A 24741-nucleotide genomic window follows, 5' to 3' on the forward strand; every position below is an offset into this window, starting at 1 on the left:
TCATAAACACATCATTTTTAAACATGTCTTGACTTCAGCAAGCCAAGAGTATTCCAGTGGTAAAAATCAACTATACTACACAGCAGTAGGGCACATTAGAGAAGTCCTCCGATGCAACATGCCCGACAGTTACTTCACGACACAGGTTTTACGCATCTAGTCCAATATTTATTATATCTTTGACACTTAATCTTAAGTACAATATATACAGTGCTCCTCTTTATGAATATAAGCTTTATATAAAAACACCCGAGTTTTTGGAACATACTCCAGGTTAAAAAATAAATATTGCTGGGTTGTTTTTTTAAAGATCTTTATCGATTTAACGTTAAATTGTTGTTTGTAAACAATCATGGGGTAACTATGGAAGGGAAATTATTATTGATAGTTTTATTGTTATTTATAGACCATATGGTGTTTTGTTCAAAACAATAGGAATAATAATGTCCCTGAAACCCATAAACTGTACACAAAATCGCGATTGTTCGGGTTCATACTAGCCAGCCCAGTAGATGGGAGTATTGCATTTTTGAAAAATGGTCAAATACTAGTTTAAACAGAAGAAGAGGCTGAACAGAGTGACCAGGAAGATACAGCAACTACTTTTTGTATTTTTTTTTTCAATTAATGCAAAACACTTGAAAATGAGGACCGTTCTGATGGTGGCGGAAAAACCTTCTCTGGCTCAGTCAATAGCCAAAATTCTCTCTAAAGGTCTGTACCGATAAATCATTTAATCTCTACAGATACTCATTCAATCCACATTTATGTTCCTTTCCGTGTACTTTCAAGTTGTAAACATACCAGCAGATTTCAATGTTTTGCACAATCTAAGACGCTAATTTGAACAATCGATTATTTTTATGCATGCATTTGCACATGTATTGCTGTATTAACATAAAGAATCAGAAGGATTTATGTCCAAATGCATTCTTACTTTAGTCGAGAAAATCTCTCTTTGTATCATTTTCATTCATAAATCATTGGGTGTTGGACCAGGAATCCAGTTTTTATTTATATAAAAAAAAAACGATGGACTAAGTAATAGTTCAGAAGTGAAACTAATCACTGTTAAGTTAGATCTTCCTTTTCCCAAAATAATAGATTCTAGACATTTCTCATGACCTTCAATTATCTTCTAGAAATCGGGTGTTCTTCTTCAATGCATCAAAGTTGCTGATCCCCCCCCAAAAAATCAGCATTTATAATTAAAAATAATGGAATTTGTCAACTTTTTTGCACTATTGTAGAACATCTATAGTCATTATTGGAACTAAAACGTGATCATTCAGTTAAAATTGGATTGTGTATCTAAATCAGTGAATGAAGGTTTAAAATATTTTTTTAAATGTCAAGAGGACATAACCAGCATTTTCTTATGCAATCAAACTATGATTACATCAAAATGATAATATATTGAAAATTTGACATTGCGGAATCAGAATCCATTGCGATTTATTACCGGCAATAAAATAACCCCACCTGTAGTTTATTTGACTCTTTTATTTCTGACACTAAGCAATGCACACAGTTAGACTGTCGGAATATGAATTCCATCTTTGTAATCCCCTCCCGAGTCCTTTCATCAGTAACATGTGTCACAGTTAACATTAACAGGAGATGACAATGTCATCGACCGCCACGTTCAGCTGTGTCTGGCAATAGCGCATATACAAGCGATGTTGATGAGTTCAAACTCCAAGGAGTAGCTTGCCGTCGGAAAACAGCTGGGGTTCTTCTTAAGGACGGGCATTCTCAGGGCTACGGGGATGGTCTCGAGACCAAAAGTATTGTCGAGACCCCTGCAGGAGTGGCTGGTGTGGCAACTGGCTTCGCTTATCACCTGAGGTATCCGGTTCAAGTCTATGTTTTTTCTAAGGAGCAGAGTATGACCAGAAAAAGTAGTGAGCATGCACATATACATACTGTACACAGTTGTGTATATATACACACACTAGGGCTGTACAATTAATTTTTGGGTGACCATGTGATAATGAACGATAGTGTTATTTACATTTAAAATGCAGAATATGCTGCACACTTATCCGGCCTCTTTTCTCAATCTTACTAACCATCAGTGGGCAAGCCAAAGATTTAAGTCTCATTAACCTGCCTTAGTAACAACGAGTGCCCTCTATTGATTAAGGGAGAGAGTAAAAAAGGACCAGTGGATGATAATGTTGAGGAGCTGTCTTAAAAGGAATCCGCATTTGACATCTGGATTTTTTTCTCTGTGATTTTAAATGAGGCAAAAACAGTTTTCTGTTCGCCCACAGTGAACGTCATTGCAAAATGTGAACTTCAAAAGCGACGTGATTACTTCTGCAAAGTCGATGTGATCGTTAACCCTGATGCTATAACGAAAGAAAGCTTTGGAAAGAATTTAAAGACAAATTTCAGATCATCATCATCAAGCGTTTCAGTCGTGCAGCCCATATCTACTTATTTCATGCAAAGAAATACTCACATATAATCCCAGGGGGCGATACTGCGCTCATTGATGCGGTTGGGCAAGTTACCCATCTGGCTGTAGTAATCCTCAAAATTGTACGTACAGATGGAATCATCCAGACATTGGCTTTGTAGTGTCATAGTCAGGCACTGATGGACAGCTAGAAAGCTCAGCAAAAATACACGCAGCAGCTGGACATACACATAAAAAATAACATAGGATTTCGTATTTATTTCTTAGGGATAGTTTGCCATAATTCCATATTGTATTTACAGATTACTACTAACACTGTTAGTCGTCAACACGATAAATTGTAAATGCCACTTACCTGAATCCTTGCCATTAGATTTTTCAAGGGTAGGACGGGAGAGTTTAGATTAAGATTGTGCAATTTAGTTCTTTTTTTCCGTCTTTGGTCTTCACTGCATCCTTTGGCAAGACTTTTGGCGACCATTCTTGATGTGGCCCTTTTTATCCCCGTGTGTTTGTACATGCTCGCAGGTCAGATGAATTTTAAAATGCATTTCTCAATCGTCATCGGTAGGTACAAAATGTTGATGAGGGGACGTGGATTGCTCATGATTTTACATTCACGTCCCTTATCAATTAATATTCAACCTTGAGGGAAGAATTTTATTCACAGTGGATGTCACAATGTGGCAAATGAAAGCACTTTTTATTCCTGGAGAGGGAAATGTATTTTCAAAAACTATAAAAGAGCCTTGATTCATCATAATGAAGATGATGTTGTCATTTTGTGCATATGTATGCATTCATATATTTATAAACTCTTAAAATTTGGCCAATAGATTGTACTTGTTGTAGTATTTGTATTTGTTAGAATCACTTAGCCATATGCTCCCTCACTTAAGATCAAATTTGTTGTCTGAATACACAATTGAATTGGAATTTATTTAATTTATTTATTCATATTTTGGGCATTTTTTGAATGAAATTATTTGCCTAAGGGCTCTCAGAAAGTGCTCATACTTTTGTCTTTAAGACTCACTTCTGCATGTCACCTTACTTTAAAAATTCCAATTTTTAAAAGTAATTTAAAAAAATAAGTAGCAATTGAGGACAGGCTTAATTCCCCATTTAAAATTGTCGCTATATTAAAGCTATTTGTCATGATTTTTTGATACATTTTATGCCCTTTTTGAAACACTGGTTTTCGTTACATACAACCAACCAAATAGATATGCATGCATAAAAAAAGATATAAAATCATTCAATGATCCATAGACTTCTAGTGGTTTTGTTTTGAATTTTCCCTTTTCTGTTTTTAGGAAGTTGTACAAGTCGCAAGGGTCTGAACGCATCATGCTCCGTGCACGAATTCACTGGCAGCTTCCAGGGCCAAACAGTACAATACAAAATGACTTCTGTTTGTGGACATGTGATGAGTTTGGATTTTATTGGTGGGTATTATTTGAAAATGTGACTTGATAACCCATTGACTTCTTCAAAGCGATGCCTGTTTTTTGTTTTATTACTAATGGTTTCATCGTGTTTTTGTAATGGCCCATTCACAATGTAATAAAAACGTATTCATTATAGCTTTCAATAACATTTTAGAGTTTAAGAGCATGTAAAGGGAACATCACTTTACTGTTCATACAAACATACCGGGCAGGGTATGAAATAATATAGTCTGCTCAATTATTATCAAGCATGCGATTCACAAGAATGACAATGCTCAATTTGTAATGATAAAATCCACTGAAAATAATACTTTTTTTTTTCAAGCAAAGTACAACAACTGGGATAAGGTGGACCCCGCCGAACTGTTTAGCCAAGCTCCAACTGAAAAAAAAGAAGTCAACCCCAAACTCAACATGGTGAAATTCCTCCAAGTATGTCCAATATGAATGCGTCTGGCTGAGTACTTCTCTCGATTTGTATCTTTGATCCTTTGCCTATTCTCATTTTGTCAGATGGAGGCCAGAGGCTGTGACTACTTGGTTTTATGGTTGGACTGTGATAAAGAAGGCGAGAACATCTGTTTTGAGGTCAGACAAACATCTTAACATTTTTGTATTCTTATTTCAATGTTGCTAATGGTCACAAAGTAGGGAACTCCTTCCATTAGTAAACATTGCCATTTGTCATTCACTAACTAATTAACCTTATGAGAATGTTTTGTTTTTGTTTTTTTTTACGTCCAGGTCCTCGATGCTGTCCAACCAATGATGAAGTCGGCGCTTCACGAGCAAACAGTTTATCGTGCCAAATTTAGCTCCATAACTGATACCGATATCTGGAAGGCAATGAATACCCTGGGAACGCCCAACCGCAACGAAGCCCTTTCGGTGGATGCGCGCCAAGAACTGGATTTACGTATTGGCTGCGCCTTCACTCGGTACATTGTCTTCCGTCCCACCTCATTTTCTGTCCCTCCATCTCAACATATCACAGCAACGTTACATATCTTTTTACTCCTATTTCTTCAATCTGCATGTCACCTTACTCTCAGCTTCCAAACCAAATATTTCCAAGGAAAGTATGGAAATCTGGACTCGACTCTGATATCATTTGGACCGTGCCAGACCCCAACTCTCGGCTTCTGCGTGGAACGTCATGACAAAATCCAGTCCTTTAAACCGGAGAACTACTGGGTTATACAAGCAAAAGTGAATAACACAGACACCTTTGATACCAACAAGGGTTTTAGTGGTGTACTCAGGTGGTTTCATTTTTGCTCAGGTGTTTAAAGGAAAGGACAACCCACTGACCCTTGATTGGAATCGGGTTAAGGTCTTCGACAAGGAGGTGGGACAAATGTTTGTCAACCTGGTCAAGACATCCAAGGAAGCTCTGGCAAGTATAAAGTAGTCGTCTGTATAAGTATAATATGAGTTGCTGTCTTTGGTTTGCCAATGTTCTCACTAGAGAACAAAGCTCGACTTGTTATGAGGTTAGAACATTTGAAAACTCTATAATTTGTACTTTGAATCCAGGTGGAGTCAGTGACAAAGAAGGAGAAGGCCAAGCAGAGACCACTGGCTTTAAACACTGTAGAGATGTTGAGAGTGGCAAGCTCTTCCCTAGGTATGATAGTTTTAAAAAAATGTTTTAGATATTCCTTGTGTTAAATGTCTATTTTTGGTAGTTGGGCTACTTTAGAACAAAATATCCAGAATCTACATCACGGGTGTCAAACTCATTTTTTGTCGCGGGCCACATGGTAGTTTCGATTACATCCGGAGGGCCGTTATGTCTTCCAACTAGGCTGCCAAAATTAATCGATTAATAAATTGACAGCTTTCTCGATTGTGCTAATCGATAGATCATTTTTGGACATTCAAATTAGTACAAATTGTTTGCAATTATTGATTTAAAATGAGGAAACATAGGAAATAATCTACAAACTTCATTTGAATTTCATCATAAAACAAAAAGTTGGCAATCATCATTTACTTTCTCGGGCCACACAAAACGATGCGGCGGGCCAGATTTGGCCCCCGGGCCACCATTTTGACACATGTGATCTACATGATCAACATTTCACATTCAAAATCAATCTTTGCAATCCAAGCTACAAATAACTAAATTCACTATTATTAACGTCCGTTTTTTTAAAACTGTATTTACATTGAACCTCAGGAACATCTCCCCAAATTATCCTATTTTTCTGTCTCACACCAGCCTAAAAATGGACAATAAATAGAAAAAAAAGAATGTTAGCAGTGAAGTATGAGACAATTTTGGAGAGATGATATCTTTTCAGAGAGGAAGAACAAATATTATACTAAAAATGATGATATAATTCGCAGCTAAAGTAGCAAAAAAATGTGAGCATTAGTCTTGAAAATACGGTAATGAAAGCATTTGGATCTGCTTTTTTTTTGTTCCCAGGTATGGGTCCTCAGCATACCATGCAGATTGCTGAGCGTTTGTACACTCAGGGCTACATTAGCTATCCTCGGACAGAAACGACGCACTATCCCGAAAACTTTGACCTAAAGGGAACACTGAAACAGCAAATCAACAGTCGTTGGTGGGGAGAGGAGGTGAGAGCGCAAGTTATGAGTTATTAAAGTCAAATGGCCCAATTGCTGCATTGTGATCCTAATACGCACCCCAAACTTGTCCGTTTAATCACTAGGTTAAAAATCTCCTCTCGGCTGGAATAAACCAACCCAAGAAAGGAGTTGATGCTGGGGATCATCCACCTATAACTCCCATGCGTGCTGCTTCAGAAATAGAATTGGGTCCGTCTAAGAGCTAAGATTTGATATGTAAAAATATTCCAATATATGTATATGTCAAATTCCTGTAAATATTCACCCTTCAATGACCATTCAGACTCCCTCAGTGTCTATTCAATAATTTATACTTGCTAGATTGACAGTCAATTCTTGAAAAAATGTTAAGTGACTGAACAGAGTGTTATTTGGTTCCAAACCAAATTCAATCCGTTTTTTGGCGCAGCTCAGGTCGTTTTCAACTTTGAACGGTTTCTCTGCTCTCCACAGGAAGCGACGGCTGGCGCCTTTATGAATACATAACACAACATTTCATAGCTACTGTCAGCCCGGACTGCAAGTACCTCCAGACAACTATTGTCTTCAACATTGGCACTGAAGAATTCTCGTGTAGTGGGAAAACACTCATCTCCCCCGGTAAATCTTTCAGTAAAAACAACTTTTTACTACCGACAGCTCGACTCTTCCCTGCTTCGTCGATGTGTTTATTTTTAGTTGGAAAGCGTTTATTAGGCTCACCTATCCATTTTTTCCTTAGGTTACACAACTTTTATGCCATGGCAGGGCATCCCTCTCGAAGAAGCACTACCTGTCTGTGAAAGTGGTGACGTTTTCACGGTAGAAGAGATCAAGCTGCTGGAAAAGCAGACGGGTCCTCCAGACTACTTGACCGAAGCCGAACTCATCACTCTTATGGAGAAACACGGCATTGGTACTTTTCAGCACTCAGTGTCTACTATAAATATTAGTATTTTAATAATATTTGTGCCTGGGTCCCCCAAAAATGGTAACATCCACATTTTTTGTGATAGTTCTAAAAAAAATGCATTTTTTTTCCAGTGCTGAGGGGAAAACACCTCCCCAAAATGGTGTACTATTAATAACTCAAAGTCCTTTTCTCCCACAGGTACAGATGCTAGCATCCCAGTCCACATCAACAACGTCTGTCAAAGGAACTACGTGACCGTTGAGAATGGACGCAAATTGAAGCCTACAAACCTGGGCATTGTCCTGGTCCACGGCTACTACAAGATAGGTCTCGGATTATGTCAAACTTTCTCCATGCCTTGTTTAATATTTTCCAAAAGTGATTCTATAGACCGCCATATGCTTTTCTTTGCTCTGAATCTCTATTCTATATTTTGTCTCTATCACAGATGCAGAACTGGTCCTACCCAGCATTCGCAGTGCGGTGGAAAAACAACTGACCTTAATTGCACTTGGCAAGGCCCACTTCCAGGAAGTACTCCAACATGCATTGGAAATCTTCAAGAAGAAGTTCCATTATTTTGTGGATTCCATCTGTGGTGAGTTGACTTACAGCCATGCCTTGCAGACAAACCCCTTTTCTGAATGGATAAGATGGTGCTCTGGATTCACAGGAATGGATGACTTGATGGAAGTGTCTTTTTCGCCAATTGCCGATTCAGGAAAGCCAATGTCGCGTTGCGGAAAGTGTCGCCGGTTCATGAAATTCATTCTGGTAAGCAAAGGGAGGCTATTAAAATATTTGAATATGATTGGATTAGTGAGTAAAAGTTTTTTGGAATGATTATTTGCACACTTTTTGCACCACGCATTAGATTTCTCTTAAAGTTGACAAATGAAAAGTCCAAACTTTACTCCAACTAAATCCTCCATTTGAAATACAATGAATCAGAAAAGCCAAATTACTAGATACACGTGTCCCTGCCCTGGTTGAAGAAAAAAATGAATATAAAGTAGCTTCAATCGTCATTGACTGGCTGGGATTTGTCCGTTATGAATTAGTTATTTTCTGGTCATTGTCAAGTACTTAAAAGCCTTTCGCCAGACCAAAAAAAAATAGAAGTGAGTCATATTTCCAATATTTAAAGCCCATTGATCAGATGAATCAATTCTGTCCAATACAAAAAAAGAACATTTTCTCCAGGGGTATAATTATTGTAACATGTTTTATGTTTGTGTGTAAACTTTTGACATTCCTACCTTAACGTGCAGGCCAAACCCAGCCGGCTTCACTGCTCCCACTGCGATGAGACCTATAGTTTACCCCAAAATGGAGCCATCAAACTGTACAAGGAACTTCGCTGTCCACTGGATGACTTTGAACTTGTACTGTGGACCTCAGGCACCCGAGGGAAAAGTTACCCGCTGTGCCCGTACTGCTACAGCAACCCACCTTTCAGGGACACAAAAAAGAGTAAGATGGATTTAGAATCGTGCAATATGACAAAAAGGCTTTGTAGAAAAAAAAAAAAAAGTATAATTGAGATTTTATCAAATGGTTCTGACCTGTTGCATTTACTGTGTATATTTAAATCCTGTGATTTCAAATATTCTGCATTCTTCTTCTAGATGTAGGTTGCAATGAATGCACCCATCCTTCCTGTCAGCACTCGCTCAACTCTTTAGGCATTGGACAATGCGTGGAGTGTGACAGTGGCGTTTTGGTGCTGGATCCAACTTCGGGGCCCAAATGGAAAATGTCTTGCAACAGATGCAACGTGGTTGTTCATTTCTTTGAACATGCACATAGAGTGCAGGTAAGACTTTTGGTTAATTGAACGTAGAGTGACGGTTCATTGGCGAGTCCACAATTCATTAGTGTGTGTTTCTTACTTGCTCAGGTCGCCCAAGAGAATTGCGAGGCGTGCGACGCGCCCCTGGTCACAGTAGATTTCAATAAAGCTCGCACCCCGCTGCCGGACGGTGAAACGCAACACACGGGCTGCGTTTTCTGCGATTCGCTCTTCCAGGATCTGGTGGAGCTCAAACATGCTGCCATGAGGCACCCCATGCACAGAGGTGGAGGCGCCAGACGAGGACGAGGGCGAGGACGGGGACGCCGCGGACCTCCCAAAAGGCCTAAAGACAAAATGGCTGAGTTAGCAGCGTACTTTGTTTAGTGGACTGGATGACCTTTTTGGATATGCTGGTTTTATCTCGACCTTTACTACAATTAAATAAACTTGATGAAATTACATTTGTGTTCATTTTAAGTTGGGCAAATTGATGTAAGGTGTCCAACTTTTGTTTCAGGATTTCTGACCCACAAGAAAAGCGTAGCGTTGGAAAAATGCTAAAGTTCAGACGAGGCATAGATTTGAACTGACCTCAGGTTCTTGTCAGATGGTCAAGATTGAAACTTTTTAGGGCCATGGTAGCATACTCCATTTTAGAGTTGACTGTGGACTTGGACTACACAAAAAACAAAACAAAAAACATTACTGTGATTAAACATGTGACAGTTTCCATAATCATATGAAACAGTATATAACGTGCAATTGCTTGGCTGTGGTATGCTCCAGCACCCCGCAACTCTTGAGCATAAGGAGAAGAGGCTGAATGAACGAGACCCCATCACTCTTCTGTTTTCTGTCATATGTCGCCCTCTAGTGGTGACAACTCGTATCACACCAGAAGATTTAAGAAGTTGGGGCTGCTGTTAAAAAACAGCAGCAACATCAAATTTTCAACTTTATTGTTTCAACATTCTGTGTTTTTTATTAATTGTATTTTTAAACTAAACAGCAAATAAGGTTCTATTCATACTCGTGAAGTGCTGCCACATCCATGAAGGCGGCGACGATAACGTACGATTACGAATCAGCGCTGAATGTGACGTCTGTCTGTCTTACGTCACTCACTGAAGTGCCCGGTGTTTTTATTTATTTATTTATTTTGGAAAAGCGCCGTCAAGCAGAAAGAGGAAAGAAAGCGCACCAGGACTCAAACATGGCACCTTTTGGACTAAAGGCACTTGTTAGCGAAAGTAAGAAATATTTCAATATTATTGATCTTTCTTACTCATTTGTTCAATTTTCAATGTGCAAATGCTTTCTATTACATATCATCAGAAGCTAAAGTATAAAAACACAATAAATCATAGTATTAGTCTTCAATGATATTTCAATTTTCATTTTATTTTGCATATTCGCCTGTTTAAAAATGCTGGAAAATAGATCAAAATGTTTCCAATAGCATCTATATTTTAATATAGTTCTCTAAATAATGCTTTATCAAAATACGTTTGGTTATTTATTTATTGTGAATTTTATTAGGCTAAAACGTGTAATAAAACTTGTTTTGGTAATGACAGTCATCATTTAAAAAGCCTCACCCCCACACACACACATACAAACAAACACACACACACACACACACACACACAAAGGGAAGTCTGCAATTAGTATTTTAAGGAGTTATGTGTGCATTTATGTCTCAATGAGGATTGATGTTTTCCTGTGATGTTGTGTGAGATGATACAGAACTGCCCTGAAATTACGATGAGAAGAGTTGCACGGGCTAAGCGGATTTGAAGCAGATTAGAGGCAGGGATTGCGTTTACCCTCCACGGAGGACAGACTGGATTGCTAAATCCCAGTGATAGAAACTGGGACACGCCATGTCAGGCTTGCCCATCCACCCACCTCAGCGCGATTTGATTTTATCATTATTATTGTTTGCTTTTTGGTTCAAGTTCAATTTCTTTACTGCCCAATGATTGTTTAAGTCCACTTTTTGAGTCAACATTGAGACCCCATTTGGAATTTTGGCACCACTAGCACAGAACGTATTTTAGGGAATACTTACAAGCCTATTAGACTTCAAATTAAATGTTAATTCTTAAAATAGTTCAATTCAACTCCCTAATAAATTTACATAACACCCAAATCCATCAATTTTTTTAATGGTTATTCAACAATTTTCCAGGTAGAATAATGGGCTGAAACTAGAGGTGGATCCATTAATTATCATTAATATTTTTTCTCTGATGCATTATTTTCCAATCAACTTTTTGGGTGGAATCCCATTTTTCTTTCCCATTTGAACCACCCGTGCAAAAAATGAGCTGATCGGAATAGTATTATTACCACCCACCCAAAACTACATTTCATCTAGCGGAGAAAAATATCATTAAAAATACATTCGTCCTTTCTTCTTCTTGTTTTACAACAAATAAACAGTCTTTCTCACTTCACAGAGATAATGAACGGTGTGATCAAGAAAGCAAGAGAAAAAGCAAAATGGAAAGTAAGCGCCCGTCACTTTCCTTTTCAATTCTGCTTGTTTAAGCCTTACCTTTCATGGTATGAAGACTTGCGTCTCCATCGTTTGTAGGTTCTGGTGGTCGACAAACTGAGCATGAGGATGATTTCTTCCTGTTGTAAAATGACAGACATCATGTCAGAGGGAATCACCAGTAAGTAACACTGCAAATCCGTCTGAAACACTACAAATGCTTGTTATATATGCTTATCCATGCAGTACATACAGAATTAATGCTTTTTTTTCCACACTAAAATTTTGTGAGTTCTGTGTTGAGTGCGTGCACTATTACACTTAGCTCAATTTCTTATCCGCAGTCATATTAGTTCTTTCAGTCCAAACCGTGCCGTCAACGGCAGCCTACGAGTAAACAAGGAACGTTAAAATTCTAGATTAGATTAGATTAGATAACTTTATTCATCCCGTATTCGGGAAATTTCATTATCACAGTAGCAAGAGGGTGAGAATACAGGAAAATACATTTTAGACATAAATAAATAGGTGATAAATAAATAAATTAATTAATAGAAATATATATTTATATAAATAAATGTAAAAAAAAAATTTAAATTAAAAACGTGCCCCAAAACCAATAGGAAGTAACCTGGAAATGGGCAAAAATAATAAGAATAATAGGAAATGATCTCAAATTTACAGGACCCTAAAATGACTAGGATAGAGGTCCAATTCACTTAACCTGGCTGTGGATGCTCATCTTTCAGTGCCACTAAGTTATCTTTTATGGCCAAAAAAATAAACGGATCGAGTTGGCATGAATGTGGCCTGCAAACCAAAGTGGTCATTAGCAGGCAAATGTGGCTAGTCATTATGATATGCATCTAAGGTGGGCTCAGATCACCTCTAATGTCAATTCACGACTGATAGAAGGCTGAAAAGTATGTTTCTTTTCACAGTTGTCGAGGACATTGCCAAGCGAAGGGAACCTCTGCCTAGCATGGAAGCCATTTATCTGATAACACCCTCAGATGAAGTGAGGAGAAATTGCTGCTATCTATACAAATATCTTCATCATATAGGAGATGCCAGTGGAAACTCCGCTTTTACACATTTTATCGTTCTCTGTTGACAGTCTGTTGAAGGTCTGATTGACGACTTCCGAGACCCGAGTTCTCCAAGGTACCGAGCGGCCCATGTGTTCTTCACCGATGGTGAGTAACACAAAATAAATTACAATCATTTTTTTAAAAAAAATTTAAAAGCGTTTTTTTCTTTTCTTAACAGCGATTCCAGATTCCCTGTTTGGTCTGTTGACCAACTCTCGCGCCTCCAAAGCCATGAAGGCCTTGACGGAGATTCATGTCGCCTTTCTGCCCTACGAATCTCAAGTAAGTACATATTTCTATGAATGGCTGAAGAAGTCTATAATTTTGTCTTTGCATTTGACCACAACAACAGTTATTCAACCATTCCATTTTTTTACTGGCATGGTTTCTCATTTTGATACAGTGCCTATCCATTAACCTGAGGGCTGAATTGTCCCCAAAAAATGAAAAAAAATATTTGCATAAATATAGAGAGAAAACACGAGTGTTAATGAGCATCAAATAACAGTTGGTTTAAGCATGTATGTCTTGGGTACAGGTCTTCTCCCTGGACAAAGTAGATGCCTTTCAGGACTTCTACAGTCCCTTCAAAGCAGATGTGAAAAACAACATGCTTGAAGCTTGTGCTGAACAGATTGCCACCTTATGTGCTACGCTAAAAGAATATCCTGGAATCCGATACAGAGGGTGAGACAATAAATTAAATTAAAAAAACACACAATGCAATTGGCCATTCGATGTCAGGTCATTTGTTGTTGAAGAATACGTTTATAGTTGTGGTCAAAATTAATTCTGGCTTTGATATTAGATTAGAATTGATTTTAGTCTTGCTTTATAAGTGGAATTTTTATACAACATTTTGTACATGTGTTATTTTTTGTGTTATTCAGGGAGTACAAAGACTGTGCAGTTCTGGCCCAAATGCTGCAAGACAAGCTAGATGGCTACAAAGCTGACGACCCCACCATGGGGGAGGTGGGAAATATTAATCAAAGAAAAATAAATATACAACCCAATTTGACTTCAATAAATGACATGCATTCTACCTCCCGGGTACATACAGTCATTTAAATTGCATCATTTTTTTAGAGCAATAAATGATACAATTTGGACAAAACAAGCGGAAATTTCCCTTTGTACATCCGCATGATGTTTGAAAAAGACCAGGCCGTTATAAGGTTCTTACAGACTAATCTGTCGTTAACCCTAATCCTTAGAACACTACTTCAAAAAAAAGAATGCTATGGGATCGCCAATGTCTTCCTATGTGGGAATCAAAATATTAGGATATTTAAGATACCTACACTTTTCAAAAGGCACGCTGATTACACACATTTAATATGAATTTAGACGCATAAGGAAGCAAAGTCTCTGCATAATGTTTAAAGTTTTTTTTTTTCCTCTGTCCTGATTTTCTCCAGGGACCAGACAAGAGCCGTAGTCAACTAATCATCCTGGACAGAGGATTCGATCCTGTGTCACCTCTTCTACACGAGCTCACTCTTCAGGCAATGGCCTACGACCTGCTCGGCATTGAAAATGACGTCTACAAGTACTGTATATCGTTGCCACACAATATTCACTAACAAGGTCACCTCAATTTTCCACCATTTTTTTCCATGTTAATAAGCAACACCCCAAAATTAGTCATAATAAGTAAAAGTGAAGATTTCAATTTTTGGGGGGGAAAAAAACATCACTTTTTTGTCTTTTAATCGTTTTTTTCCATTTACAAAAAGGACATTTTATGAAAAAAATATTTTCATTCACATTAAGACAAGTGGAGAAATTATTTTTTCTGTTGAACTCTTATGTATTTCATTTTTAGAATTTTAAATATCCTTTTTTTGATTAAAAACAATAGGAAAATAGAAATATATTATTTAATTTTAAAAAAATGTTAAGTCAACACACACAATTTACTTTGGCGGGCCGCACAAAGTCATGTGGCGGGCCAGATCTAGCCCCCGGGCCACCACTTTCACACCTGTCTGACCATTTGAAATAAAGTGATGTAGATATCAAAATCGAATAATTCCAAAGCAGCGGTCAGTGCTGCTAGGGTAAACTTTTCCCTCTCAGGTTTGAGACCAGTGGAATGGGGGAAACTAGAATAAAAGACGTCATATTGGATGAGGACGATGACTTGTGGTTGAGTCTGAGGCACAAACACATTGCTGAAGTTTCAACGTAAGCCCTTACAAAGTATACTACCCTATCTACACCTCCCAAAACTCAAACTTAATCAAATATTACTATCCTCAATACTTTGACTCGATTTAGGGCTGTGACTCGTTCTCTCAAAGAATTTTCAGCCAGCAAAAAGATGAACACAGGAGAAAAGGTAATGGGCAAAACATCCAAACGACTTTCCTGCCCAACAAGGATGTAAAAAGTGAATTTAAATCGTGAATCACCCTTCTGTCTTTCAGACCACAATGAAGGAACTGTCTCAAATGCTAAAGAAAATGCCTCAGTATCAAAAAGAACTAAGCAAAGTAAGACGAGCACACGCATTCTTAGTTCACAATTTCCCTCCCTCAAAGCAGTTACTACGATAAACTGCCAAACTCATCCACAAAAATACCCTCATCTTGTCAGTATTCAACTCATCTTCACCTGGCTGAAGATTGTATGAACCGCTACCAAGGCACCGTTGACAAACTCTGCCGCGTGGAGCAGGTAACAGGCACTTTTAATGAAATAAATAGACGCAAAGAGGTGAAGAAATCTGCTTCCTCTTTGAATACAGGACCTAGCGATGGGCACCGATGCAGAGGGCGAGAAAATCAAAGATCCCATGAGGCTTATTGTACCCATTTTACTGGATACCAACGTCAGTGTCGCCGACAAGATCCGCATCATACTGCTTTATATCTTCCTCAAGAATGGTCAGTGCACTTATTTTTCACTTGGATATCCTTTTGAATCCATATTACATCCTCTAAAGCGGAGTGTGTGTGCGTGTGTCAGGTGTGACCGAAGAAAACTTGTGTAAGTTGCTCCAGCATGCCAGCATCCCACCGGAGGACAGTGATATCATTTCCAACATGGCGCACATGGGGGTGCCGATCGTCTCCGAGGTAAGGCTGAAAATTGGATTCTAACCTCATTGGATGCACAAATTGGTAATTGTGACATAACAATTCCATTTCAGGGGACTGCCAAGAAAACCAAAAAGCCAGACCGGAAAGAGCGAATCAGTGAGCACACCTACCAACTGTCAAGATGGACGCCACTTGTCAAAGACCTCATTGAGGTGCGTTGACAGCCAAATGTTTTTTTCCTCAAATTTTTATATGAACATAAACCCATTTTTTAAATTCATTTGTTTTTACTGTTTTTACACTAGCACAGATCAGGGGTAAATTTCTTGTTGCTACTCTTGATAGTAATGCTAAGAATATATTTTTGCATATTATATCATATGAAAAAAAAGATCTAAAAAATAGTTTTAAATCCAGTTGAAAATGTTTGTATCATGACAACATTAACGCTGAATCATTTTGCAATGCCATTTCACATTCTCAATTTCTTATTGTCAATGTCCTTGAATGCGACCCACACAAATCAAGATGCCTAATCCAATTTGCATTCCAACAGGATGCCATTGAGGATAAACTGGACGTGAAGCAATACCCATACATTTCTCAAAGACAAGTATCAGCCAAAGCCAGCGCTCCGACAAGGTGAGCATATCACAGCACTCTTTATTTCTAATTGTTGCATAAGGAATATATGAACATAGCACAAATCATTGTTTTCTGTTACACAACAATGACCTTTTTTGGTTACTAGTATGTCCACCAGAAGTTTGTTCATTGTCATTTCCCTTTTTGTTTTTTTTTAATACAGTAGCGCCCGCTATGGTAACTGGCACAAAAACCGAGGACCCACGGAGGTGAAGACTGGACCAAGGGTTATTGTCTTCATTATTGGCGGCATGGCCTACAGTGAGATGCGTTGTGTGTATGAGGTCACGCAAGCCAATGGCAAATGGGAGGCCCTCATTGGTACGTTTTTTATAGGCTTACAGATGCATTAAATAATGGAGCAGAAATTGTGTTAATTTTGGGTTCTTGCGCAGGCTCTACTCACATCCTTACGCCTCCCAAATATCTGAAGGAGCTACAACACCCCGATTTCCTGGACCCCAATGCAGAACCTGAAATCACCGAGCAGGAGTCAGCACAGTGATACGCAAAATTAATTGCTCTTTCGTTTGTGGACTGTATGTGGATGCGCCTGAATGCATCTTGAATTGACGATTTGGTTTTTTTTCTTTAGGTAAACACCAATTTCCTGCAACCACTTTACTGACCTAAAAAATCCGTTCACATGATTCTACTCGAATTTATACTCTTATTTCATATAAAGCACTCGCTCACTTTTTTTCTGTCAATGACTATGGTCAATTTTGTTTGGTTAATGTTTATTGCGCAGGGTTGTACTTATTTGTAAAATTGTATTGATTGTGTATATGTTCATTTCTCTATGTGAAATAGTTTAGCTGTAGAAATTAAGAGGGTCAAATAATAGGGAATTCTTATTTTATCTACTCGATGTTTTATGAAATTACGAGATGTTGACAAAACAGTTGTAAGACTGAAATGGAAGCCAGTTAAATGTTATGTTGATTTAGAATTCATATTTGTTTGTACGGCAATGTATTTTGATACTTAGATACTCATCTGATGTTTATTTATTTATTTATTGGAACAGGCTTATGTAGGGCTTTGCTTTTGTGAAGTGATATACGTCGTTTCCCATGTTTTTATCTGTTCGACCATTCCTTGGAATATTCTTAGCACTGTTGAAAGTGTCAACAAAGTACATTATTTATATGCATGCATGCATGTAGGAAATTGAATGTGAAGGTGCATAGTGTCGTCGTTTTTTTCCTTCTAGCTCTTATGGTGTTTGTGTTGGGAGTACAAAAAGGATTAAAAATAAAACTTCAGACCACAGTTAAAGCTTTCATTATTTCAAATGACTCATTTGATGTGCATACTAAATGTTTTAAACATTTTTTTGTTTAAACTACTGAGATTAGGTGGCAGCGGGGATATATATGTATTTTTTTACTGGATCAATCATGCCTGTTTTCTTCTGCAGATGAAAGACTAAAATGGACGAGTATGACCATAGTGGTTTTAAATCAAAACCCAGGTAACACAACTAACTTAATTAGGCTAAATTACAACTTTAGTCCAACTATTGAAAATTTAGTTGCCTGGACACGATAGAGAAAAGCGTACCCCTTTGTATGTAGAAACAGAAAAGTCAGATTATTTACCTGTACTGTAACATATAGGTATGACAGAAATATATATTTTTTTAAATTGCTGTCTAATTTTCATTATTTACCAGTATCAGATCATCACACAAATTATAGGTATATCAATTCTCTGCCACATGGCGTCAGCCAATATTTTCAACAGCTTTAACAACTGTTAATCATTTAGGTTCCAACAAAATGAGTATACCATATTTCACAAATATGAAATGAAGAATGGATACTTTTATAAGCGCAATGTAAAATTCAAAACTGAGAATTCTGCAATATGTTTTCAGTTTCCCTCATGGCAAAGCTGCTGGGAAAAATGCCTATATTCCCCGCACAGTGTCCCTCCAGCCATTCCTCGTTCACTATTCAGAAAAAAGAAAGAGAAACATAACAATGAAAAATTATAAAGCGTTCTAAGATCTTGTGACGTGCTCTTTTTAAGTCATTTGAACTAACCAATCAGGTATGTCAACTGTCTTTACGTACATATACGTAGTTGAGTTTTGTGTGAAAGAACTTGACTAGCACCCGCCTAATGTTTTCTGTTTGTCAACACAGATTAGAGCACACACCCGCCAAGGTTCCGCTGGAATTGTGTTTTGGTGCTGGTATTACAGCATCTGATGGATTTATTTGGTATTATCTAAATTTTTGTTATGTCTTCTGGATGAATGTTCCAACAAAAATGCTTCAATTTTTTTAAGGAAAATAGGATCTGTCCTGTCTAGAAACTCTTATCCATAAAATGATAGAAAAAAATGATGTTGCGCTACCTTCACTCAGGATGTCAATGGTGTCCCCTTCGCTGAACTCCAAATCCTCTGGACCCTGAGCAGAATAGTCATATAGTGCCACCATTTGGTAGATGATAGTATGTTTTTTCAGGGAATCTTCCATCTGAAATACAAAGATGTTAATTGTTTGACTTGTGTATGATTTTGAATCACCTACTTAATTTATCTAATTCTGAGGTGTCCAAGCGATTCCACAAAGGGCTACAGATTTTGTTTAGGATTATAATCGGGATTGAAACGTGACCAGCGAATGGTGATACAAATGAGGCAATACACACCCCTAAGTCCATATAATCATATACTTTCTGTAATTAAAAAGTTTGAAACAAAACTAAACATGTAATTGTGTTAGAATCCTCACCCGGCACCACAGAGTGGTTTTGCCAGCCTCTGAGATCTCTTGTATGGTCCTTCCTACATCTAATTCCCATTCAAGCGGCACCAGGGCTCGAGAACCCTGCTTCTTATGTCTGATAAGAGAAAGGGTAGATGTTTAAATATTGTGAGAGAGAGAAAGAGATGAACATAAGGGGGGAAAACGGATTATCTAGACAGAATAGACCTGACCTGAGGCGTAAAGAAGATGCCGGCTGGTCCAACTGTTGAGCGATTTCTTCCTTCAGTTCATTGTATGATGCATTTGAAGGTACTGACATTGCCATACTGTACGTGTAGTGAACTTTTACAGTCACATAGTCTGTTTCTTCTTCTTCGACTGGGTTGAAATGCTGAAGAAAAAAATGGAAGAAGAGGAGCCAATTCCATTAAAGTATGCCACAAACGTCACGGTTTGCCTAGCAGAAAAATGTTGTCATTGAGGGACAGCTTACCTCATTTCTGGCTAATGGAGGAGCCGCGTACGTTTGGGGCACTGGGCTTGGCAGTTGAGTGTGGGTGGCACTTGAGTAGGATGGGGGTGGTGTCTCGGAAGGCAATTTTGCCCCTGCATAAATTCACGGCTGTAGTGAAAATGCTTACTATTACAACAGTTATTAAATGAAAGCTAATTAGAGTTGATACATATCCTAAAAGACTGTATTAGATGGTAAACCTTTTCAAGCACTTTACAAACAATATGAAGCATTTTTAACTTCTGAACATCGGATAAATGAATGAATTACATTCTGTTTAAAAAAAAAAGTATATTAGAGTTGTATTTTAGTATGTTGCTCATTAAGATGTGTAAACTGCTTCATTGTTCCTTCTAAAATCAACACAATAGAAAGCTAAGCAAGCACAAGCAGAAAACACCTTAATTCTAATTTTACCATAAGTAGGCGGAGCCACACTAGGCTTAGTATGTGGCCGAGTGGGTGGTTTGAGTCCTGGAGGGAGTGGAATCCCAGATGGAAGTGTCTGTAAAATAAAACAGGCAAAGTACAAAAGTTGTTTTCAACCAACAAGAAAATTACTCTCACTATATTTCCTTCAACCAAGCTATATTTCTACTCATTCCTCATGACCTTGTAGGTTTTATCCTTTTTTTCTTGCCCTTTGAACCAAACTTTTTGGCCGCCTTTGCCATCTTAACTTTTGTGTGATTATGTTCACGACCTTTGTATCTTTTCAGAAGGATAGGTTACAATTTATGTACTATAAATTTCAGTGTTGTCTTTTCTTTGATGCTTAGTACCCTGATCCAGAATCCAGAAGAGATTATTTCTGTGTGGGACTGGCAATGAATTAGCATAGACCTGCCACAAAAACATTGTGTATTGTTAGTACCTAAATGACTTACATTCCCATCTTTGCCTTTGGTCATCTTGTTATCCAGCGGCTTTAACAGAGACATTGGAACAAGTCCTCTCTGAAAACAAAAGATTTCAAATCAGCAACAGACAATTTCCTATTGTCCATTTCTCCCTCTTACCTGTCCATCATATATGACTGTTGCCATCCCATCCTTGTCCTGATCTTCAAATAAAAACACCTTTGCACCTCCCGGCACTGTCAGGTGGCCCGGGCCTCGAGCCATGTAAGGGACCGTCATACACATGTAGCGAGACATCCTGTTATGCAGTAATGAGATGTGAAAATAAACATTTCACTTTAATGTACGACATATTTAAAAAGTGCTGGCATAGTTTATTTCTTAACCTAATTCTGAATCGTTGCTATCCTTTAAAGCACATGTGTCAAAGTGGCGGCCCGGGGGCCAAATTTGGCCAGCCGCATCAATTTGTGTGGCCTGGGAAAGTAAATCATGAGTGCCGACTTTCTGTTTTAGGATCAAATTAAAATGAAGAGTATAGATGTATATTACATTTCCTGATTTTCCCATTTTTAAATCAATAATTGTAATTTTTTAATCAATTTTTTCTGTGTTTTTAGTTCAAAAATCATTATGTAAAATCTAAAAATATATTTAAAAAAAGCTAAAATAAACATTGTTTTGAATCTATAAAAACGGAATATTCAGGGCTTTTAATCAATTTATTAAAAAAAATCTAAATACGGCCCGCGTGAAATCAAGTTGACGTTAAAGCGGCCTGAGTCTGACACCCTTGCTTTAAAGGGCACCCATTGAACTCATTCCAAAAATACACAATACTAATTTATCATATTTCAGTTGTTTTTTTAAATGACCAAAAACTATCACTTGCCCTAAAAAGGGTTTTCATGATATTCATCGAGGAAAAGTCAACTTTTGAATAGCTGGCAACACCCACAGAAAGTTTAAATTACATAATACACTGTACAATAAGTGCTTGTAAGGGCTCATAGCCAATAGCTCATAGTGAATCTCCCCAAAGCTTGGGTTCATACGGTAAAATGGAATTTTATTTCAAGAGTCGGAGTACTCACTCAGCACCTTCCACTTTGGGCTGATAGTAACCAGGTTTCTACAAAGGGCATAATTACAGTCACTGATGAGACTGGGTGACATTTCTAACAAAAGCAACAAAGAAATGAAATGAATATGTCCACTCTTACCTGTAACCTGAGCGGCTCAAATCCCCCATGATCGTCATTTGGAATAATGGAGGAAATCACCTTCAGGTAGCAAGCAAAATAAAATTTTAACATTTTGTTAAAAAGTCAAACTCAAATGTTTTTGCTCTACATCAAGGATAAATCCTTTTTTCCCCTGCATTTCTGCAAACCTTTGCTTTTCCCAAGAAGTCTCTCTGCTTGAGCTGTTCCACATCTTTTTTCCTGGGACGAAACACCACACCTTCAGGTACGAAGAGAGGCGCAATCATTTCTTTTCTCTGCGTGTTCAGAGGAAAACAACCTTTACTCACGAAAATGGAAAATTGCCCTTTTTAGGTTAGCAAACAATCTGGGAGGCGAATTTGGACACCTATCTAAATTTGGGCCCTATATTTTGGGTGTCACCCTGTCAATCTTTCAACGTCGTGTCGACCTCTTCAAAATAAGAGCATTCTTTGTGACGGTAGGTGTTTTGGGTGGGAGCGACAAGCAACGAACGATGCTTTAAAATGAGAATGGTGCCATAAAAAAATTCCTTGTTAGCACAGCAATAATTTTAAAATGTCAGCGTACGCCTCCACTTGCACAGGGTCCAGCTGTTAAGATTCATTTACCTGTTTAACAGGTTGCACATATAGTAACCGTGCAATAACAAATTACCCAACAACAGACCCACAAACAGTCACCTTATGCCTCCCAGGATGCATTGCGGAACAAGGTATGGAAATGATTTTCAATGTATATGTTGTTTGCTAATTATTTCTTCAATTAGTGTTCCATTTATTATTCCATTTGACTTAATGGCAGAATATTATTTGTCAACATCCGCCAAATTGTGAAAATAAAAACTGTGATTTATAGTCCCCAAAAATATTGTCATCTACAATTTGAAGTGAAAATAACTGTCACTCACCAGGACACTGTCCAAGGCCATCTCCAAATTCCCCCCATGATTTTCTGACATGAGAACATCCCTGGCCTGCTCCCACTGGTTCATTCGGCAGTACACAGCGGCAGCATTGTGTAACAGCTAGAAGAGATTTGAAAAGATTGGATACCTGAATTTGCGGCTAACTTTATAGATGCCTAAATTGCACATTTTTTTGTTATAAAAACAGCCAGTTTCACACCTGCCAGCTGTAGAGCTTATAACGGAGCCCAAGTTGCCGATAATCAATGACAGCATTTCCTCGCAAGTGCTTCTGGGCCCAGACACAGTCAGACAGAGCCTCGTCCAATCTGCAAGAAAAAAAAACATTAAAGACGGAATAAAGCTTTAAAGAATTAATGAAATTAGAAATGATCGATCATTTTCCTGCTAATGTGGGAAAAATCAATCACTAGGCACTTTGTGAGACAACACACATTTGGCAAATGAGTTTGATTTGTCTGTTTGTATAAAATCAAACAGAAGGAGTAATGGCAGGGTGACATTTTTCGAAACAATTTACAAGTAACATCCACCCTCAGAAACCACCTCAAAAGTTTACATTCAATGAAAGTTTTTTATGAGCGAGCCAATTAAAAGCATAAAAACATTCCAAGGTTACCCATTGACATTTTTCTTGGCATGGTTATATACTATAAAATAGGCCTTTCTTCTGTCTGGAATCAGGTCTCCAAGACACAGAAATATTTTTATGTATTTGCAAGATTTTTTTGAAGGGAGTTCATCATCAGGAGTTTATCATTAAATGTTTATTGTCGCAGTTTCCAGTTGTGGAAAATAAAAGGAAAAACTATTAACAAAGTGAATAGGAAGTGGAATCTTTCAATCACCTGTCAAGTTGCATCATTACTGCTGCTCTCTGGAAGAACGCAACTGAGAGACGTTGATCCTTGACAATTGTGAGATCCAAAGCCTGAAAGATGAGATTTACTCATCTATCAAAAAAAATATCAATGCATACAATCCATAATTGAATCCCCATGTTGCCCCCCTGCGACTGCAAAGGGGTGTGTTGGGATCACCTGAAGGGCATAGTCCAGCTGTCCCAGACACAAGTGTGCTGATGCAGCATTGAAGAGCGTACAGGAAGATGGTTCAGTGATTTTCTCCAACTTTTCCAGAGCTCCTTGCCAGTCCTTTTTATCCATTGCATTGACAGATTCGTTCCATAAGTGCAGAAAATCTGTATAAAGCATTTTTTCTGCCTGAAAAAGAAAAAAAGTTGGTGAAAATCATTTGGGTAACAGAAACCCCAATCATTGCAATCTGAATTGAAAACATTTTTTTCTCCACTTTCCTCCATTGAAATGTTCGCTCTTGAATGAACGCTAAACGCACTAATCAAAAATAATTTCATTTAACAAATAGACTTTTACCTTTTGACGTGAAGAGCTGACTTGGAAATAAACAGTTTGTACTGCTTTGTGAAGGAAAAACAGGGAAGTGAGACTTACTGAAATAGGTTTACACACCTGTGAGTCTCCGCCCACAAGGAAGTGATTTAACCACATTCCTCTGTAAGCACCTGCAGAGGAAAAGAAATTTTGGGCTTCACCTGTCCACATAACACAAATAACGAATAGAGTGAATAAAACCCGTTCATCTCGACCATCTGCATTTTAATCGTGATGTTTTGTTGCCGTTGCCATGGTTACCATTTTTAACTTTGAGGCGCCACTATATAGAATTGGGACAAAAGAGTGACATTTGGGAAGGAACAAGGAAGGAAACTTCATCTAGTTAATCAGTTGGGATTGTCTTTATTTCAACGACATTTTAGAGCAGAGATTTATTTTATAACAGGTAATAAATTCTGTGATAATTGCTGTTCATTTTAGAAGTGCAAGTAAATAATGTTGTGCCCCAATAGGATAACATAACTTCCATGCCTCATTCGTCAAAGCCCATTTTTACTTTTTTTCTTTCTGACTCATTGTTGCTTGCAGATTAGGAGTTAGCCAGAATGATGTAACAGTCTTCAGCCTGTACTAGCACACTAACTAAAGGTGCCCTTTATTAGTT

The 24741-nt window shown here is 37.9% G+C and overlaps 4 protein-coding genes across 9 annotated transcripts; 2 read left to right on the plus strand and 2 right to left on the minus strand.

The window, feature by feature from the left end:
* Positions 1–520: 520 nt before the first annotated feature.
* Positions 521–9623, plus strand: top3b (DNA topoisomerase III beta). Of its 2 annotated transcripts, XM_077601730.1 has the most exons (18): positions 524–714; positions 3742–3873; positions 4202–4308; positions 4390–4464; positions 4621–4814; positions 4929–5085; positions 5159–5272; positions 5413–5503; positions 6311–6465; positions 6561–6666; positions 6931–7077; positions 7199–7372; positions 7568–7696; positions 7818–7967; positions 8043–8143; positions 8641–8842; positions 8998–9185; positions 9270–9623. In XM_077601730.1, the coding sequence occupies exons 1-18, from the start codon at positions 645–647 to the stop codon at positions 9546–9548; spliced, it is 2571 nt and encodes an 856-aa protein (XP_077457856.1). In that variant the 5' UTR covers positions 524–644; the 3' UTR covers positions 9549–9623. The 2 variants fall into 2 exon arrangements, with proteins under 2 accessions (XP_077457855.1, XP_077457856.1); XM_077601729.1 differs by having other exon boundaries at positions 521–714; positions 7818–8143.
* LOC144075003 (uncharacterized) lies at positions 1486–3252 on the minus strand. The gene is made up of 3 exons (XM_077601737.1): positions 2781–3252; positions 2468–2643; positions 1486–1874 (listed from the first exon to the last, which is right to left on the minus strand). The coding sequence occupies exons 1-3, from the start codon at positions 2943–2945 to the stop codon at positions 1646–1648; spliced, it is 570 nt and encodes a 189-aa protein (XP_077457863.1). The 5' UTR covers positions 2946–3252; the 3' UTR covers positions 1486–1645.
* On the minus strand, positions 4197–24686 carry noxa1 (NADPH oxidase activator 1). 5 transcript variants are annotated; one of them, XR_013300439.1, is made up of 22 exons: positions 24096–24686; positions 23742–23924; positions 23550–23632; positions 22901–23009; positions 22684–22800; positions 21941–22048; positions 21771–21830; positions 21642–21679; positions 20707–20845; positions 20575–20643; positions 20105–20192; positions 19667–19779; positions 19404–19564; positions 19198–19306; positions 18816–18939; positions 11725–12051; positions 9756–9840; positions 9262–9507; positions 8935–9160; positions 8629–8821; positions 7870–8140; positions 4197–4258 (listed from the first exon to the last, which is right to left on the minus strand). XR_013300439.1 is itself a non-coding variant. In XM_077601734.1 (16 exons), the coding sequence occupies exons 1-16, from the start codon at positions 24282–24284 to the stop codon at positions 18298–18300; spliced, it is 1701 nt and encodes a 566-aa protein (XP_077457860.1). In that variant the 5' UTR covers positions 24285–24686; the 3' UTR covers positions 16446–18297. The 5 variants fall into 5 exon arrangements, 2 of the variants coding, with proteins under 2 accessions (XP_077457860.1, XP_077457859.1); XR_013300438.1 differs by lacking the exon at positions 4197–4258 and having other exon boundaries at positions 7137–8140; XR_013300440.1 differs by lacking the exons at positions 4197–4258; positions 9756–9840 and having other exon boundaries at positions 7137–8140.
* stxbp1b (syntaxin binding protein 1b) lies at positions 10200–17722 on the plus strand. The gene is made up of 19 exons (XM_077601731.1): positions 10200–10414; positions 11627–11676; positions 11764–11845; positions 12606–12682; positions 12782–12860; positions 12934–13037; positions 13294–13442; positions 13646–13730; positions 14177–14307; positions 14838–14945; positions 15039–15099; positions 15188–15253; positions 15357–15437; positions 15508–15646; positions 15729–15838; positions 15913–16014; positions 16359–16444; positions 16611–16768; positions 16843–17722. The coding sequence occupies exons 1-19, from the start codon at positions 10216–10218 to the stop codon at positions 16950–16952; spliced, it is 1977 nt and encodes a 658-aa protein (XP_077457857.1). The 5' UTR covers positions 10200–10215; the 3' UTR covers positions 16953–17722.
* Positions 24687–24741: the final 55 nt, after the last annotated feature.

This window comes from Stigmatopora argus, chromosome 5 (assembly GCF_051989625.1).
Source record: "Stigmatopora argus isolate UIUO_Sarg chromosome 5, RoL_Sarg_1.0, whole genome shotgun sequence".
NCBI classification, from domain to species: Eukaryota; Metazoa; Chordata; class Actinopteri; order Syngnathiformes; family Syngnathidae; genus Stigmatopora; species Stigmatopora argus.

Excerpts from the sequence above, each read along its gene's own strand:
- noxa1 (XM_077601733.1), bottom strand. The coding sequence starts at position 24,284 with ATGTGGACAGGTGAAGCCCAAAATTTCTTTTCCTCTGCAGGTGCTTAC. Across the intron at positions 23,010-23,549 it reads GTAATGATGCAACTTGACAG|ATTGGACGAGGCTCTGTCTG; the intron begins GTGATTGAAAGA and ends TTTTTCTTGCAG. Across the intron at positions 18,405-18,815 it reads CATTGACATCCTGAGTGAAG|TGAACGAGGAATGGCTGGAG; the intron begins GTAGCGCAACAT and ends TTTTCTGAATAG.
- stxbp1b (XM_077601731.1), top strand. The coding sequence starts at position 10,216 with ATGAAGGCGGCGACGATAACGTACGATTACGAATCAGCGCTGAATGTG. Across the intron at positions 15,839-15,912 it reads GGGTGCCGATCGTCTCCGAG|GGGACTGCCAAGAAAACCAA; the intron begins GTAAGGCTGAAA and ends ATTCCATTTCAG. Across the intron at positions 16,015-16,358 it reads TTGTCAAAGACCTCATTGAG|GATGCCATTGAGGATAAACT; the intron begins GTGCGTTGACAG and ends GCATTCCAACAG.
- top3b (XM_077601729.1), top strand. The coding sequence starts at position 645 with ATGAGGACCGTTCTGATGGTGGCGGAAAAACCTTCTCTGGCTCAGTCA. Across the intron at positions 6,667-6,930 it reads TGCTTCAGAAATAGAATTGG|GAAGCGACGGCTGGCGCCTT; the intron begins GTCCGTCTAAGA and ends TGCTCTCCACAG. Across the intron at positions 7,697-7,817 it reads CCACGGCTACTACAAGATAG|ATGCAGAACTGGTCCTACCC; the intron begins GTCTCGGATTAT and ends TCTCTATCACAG.
- LOC144075003 (XM_077601737.1), bottom strand. The coding sequence starts at position 2,945 with ATGTACAAACACACGGGGATAAAAAGGGCCACATCAAGAATGGTCGCC. Across the intron at positions 2,644-2,780 it reads ATCTAATGGCAAGGATTCAG|CTGCTGCGTGTATTTTTGCT; the intron begins GTAAGTGGCATT and ends GTGTATGTCCAG. Across the intron at positions 1,875-2,467 it reads ATCGCCCCCTGGGATTATAT|AAAAAACATAGACTTGAACC; the intron begins GTGAGTATTTCT and ends TCTGCTCCTTAG.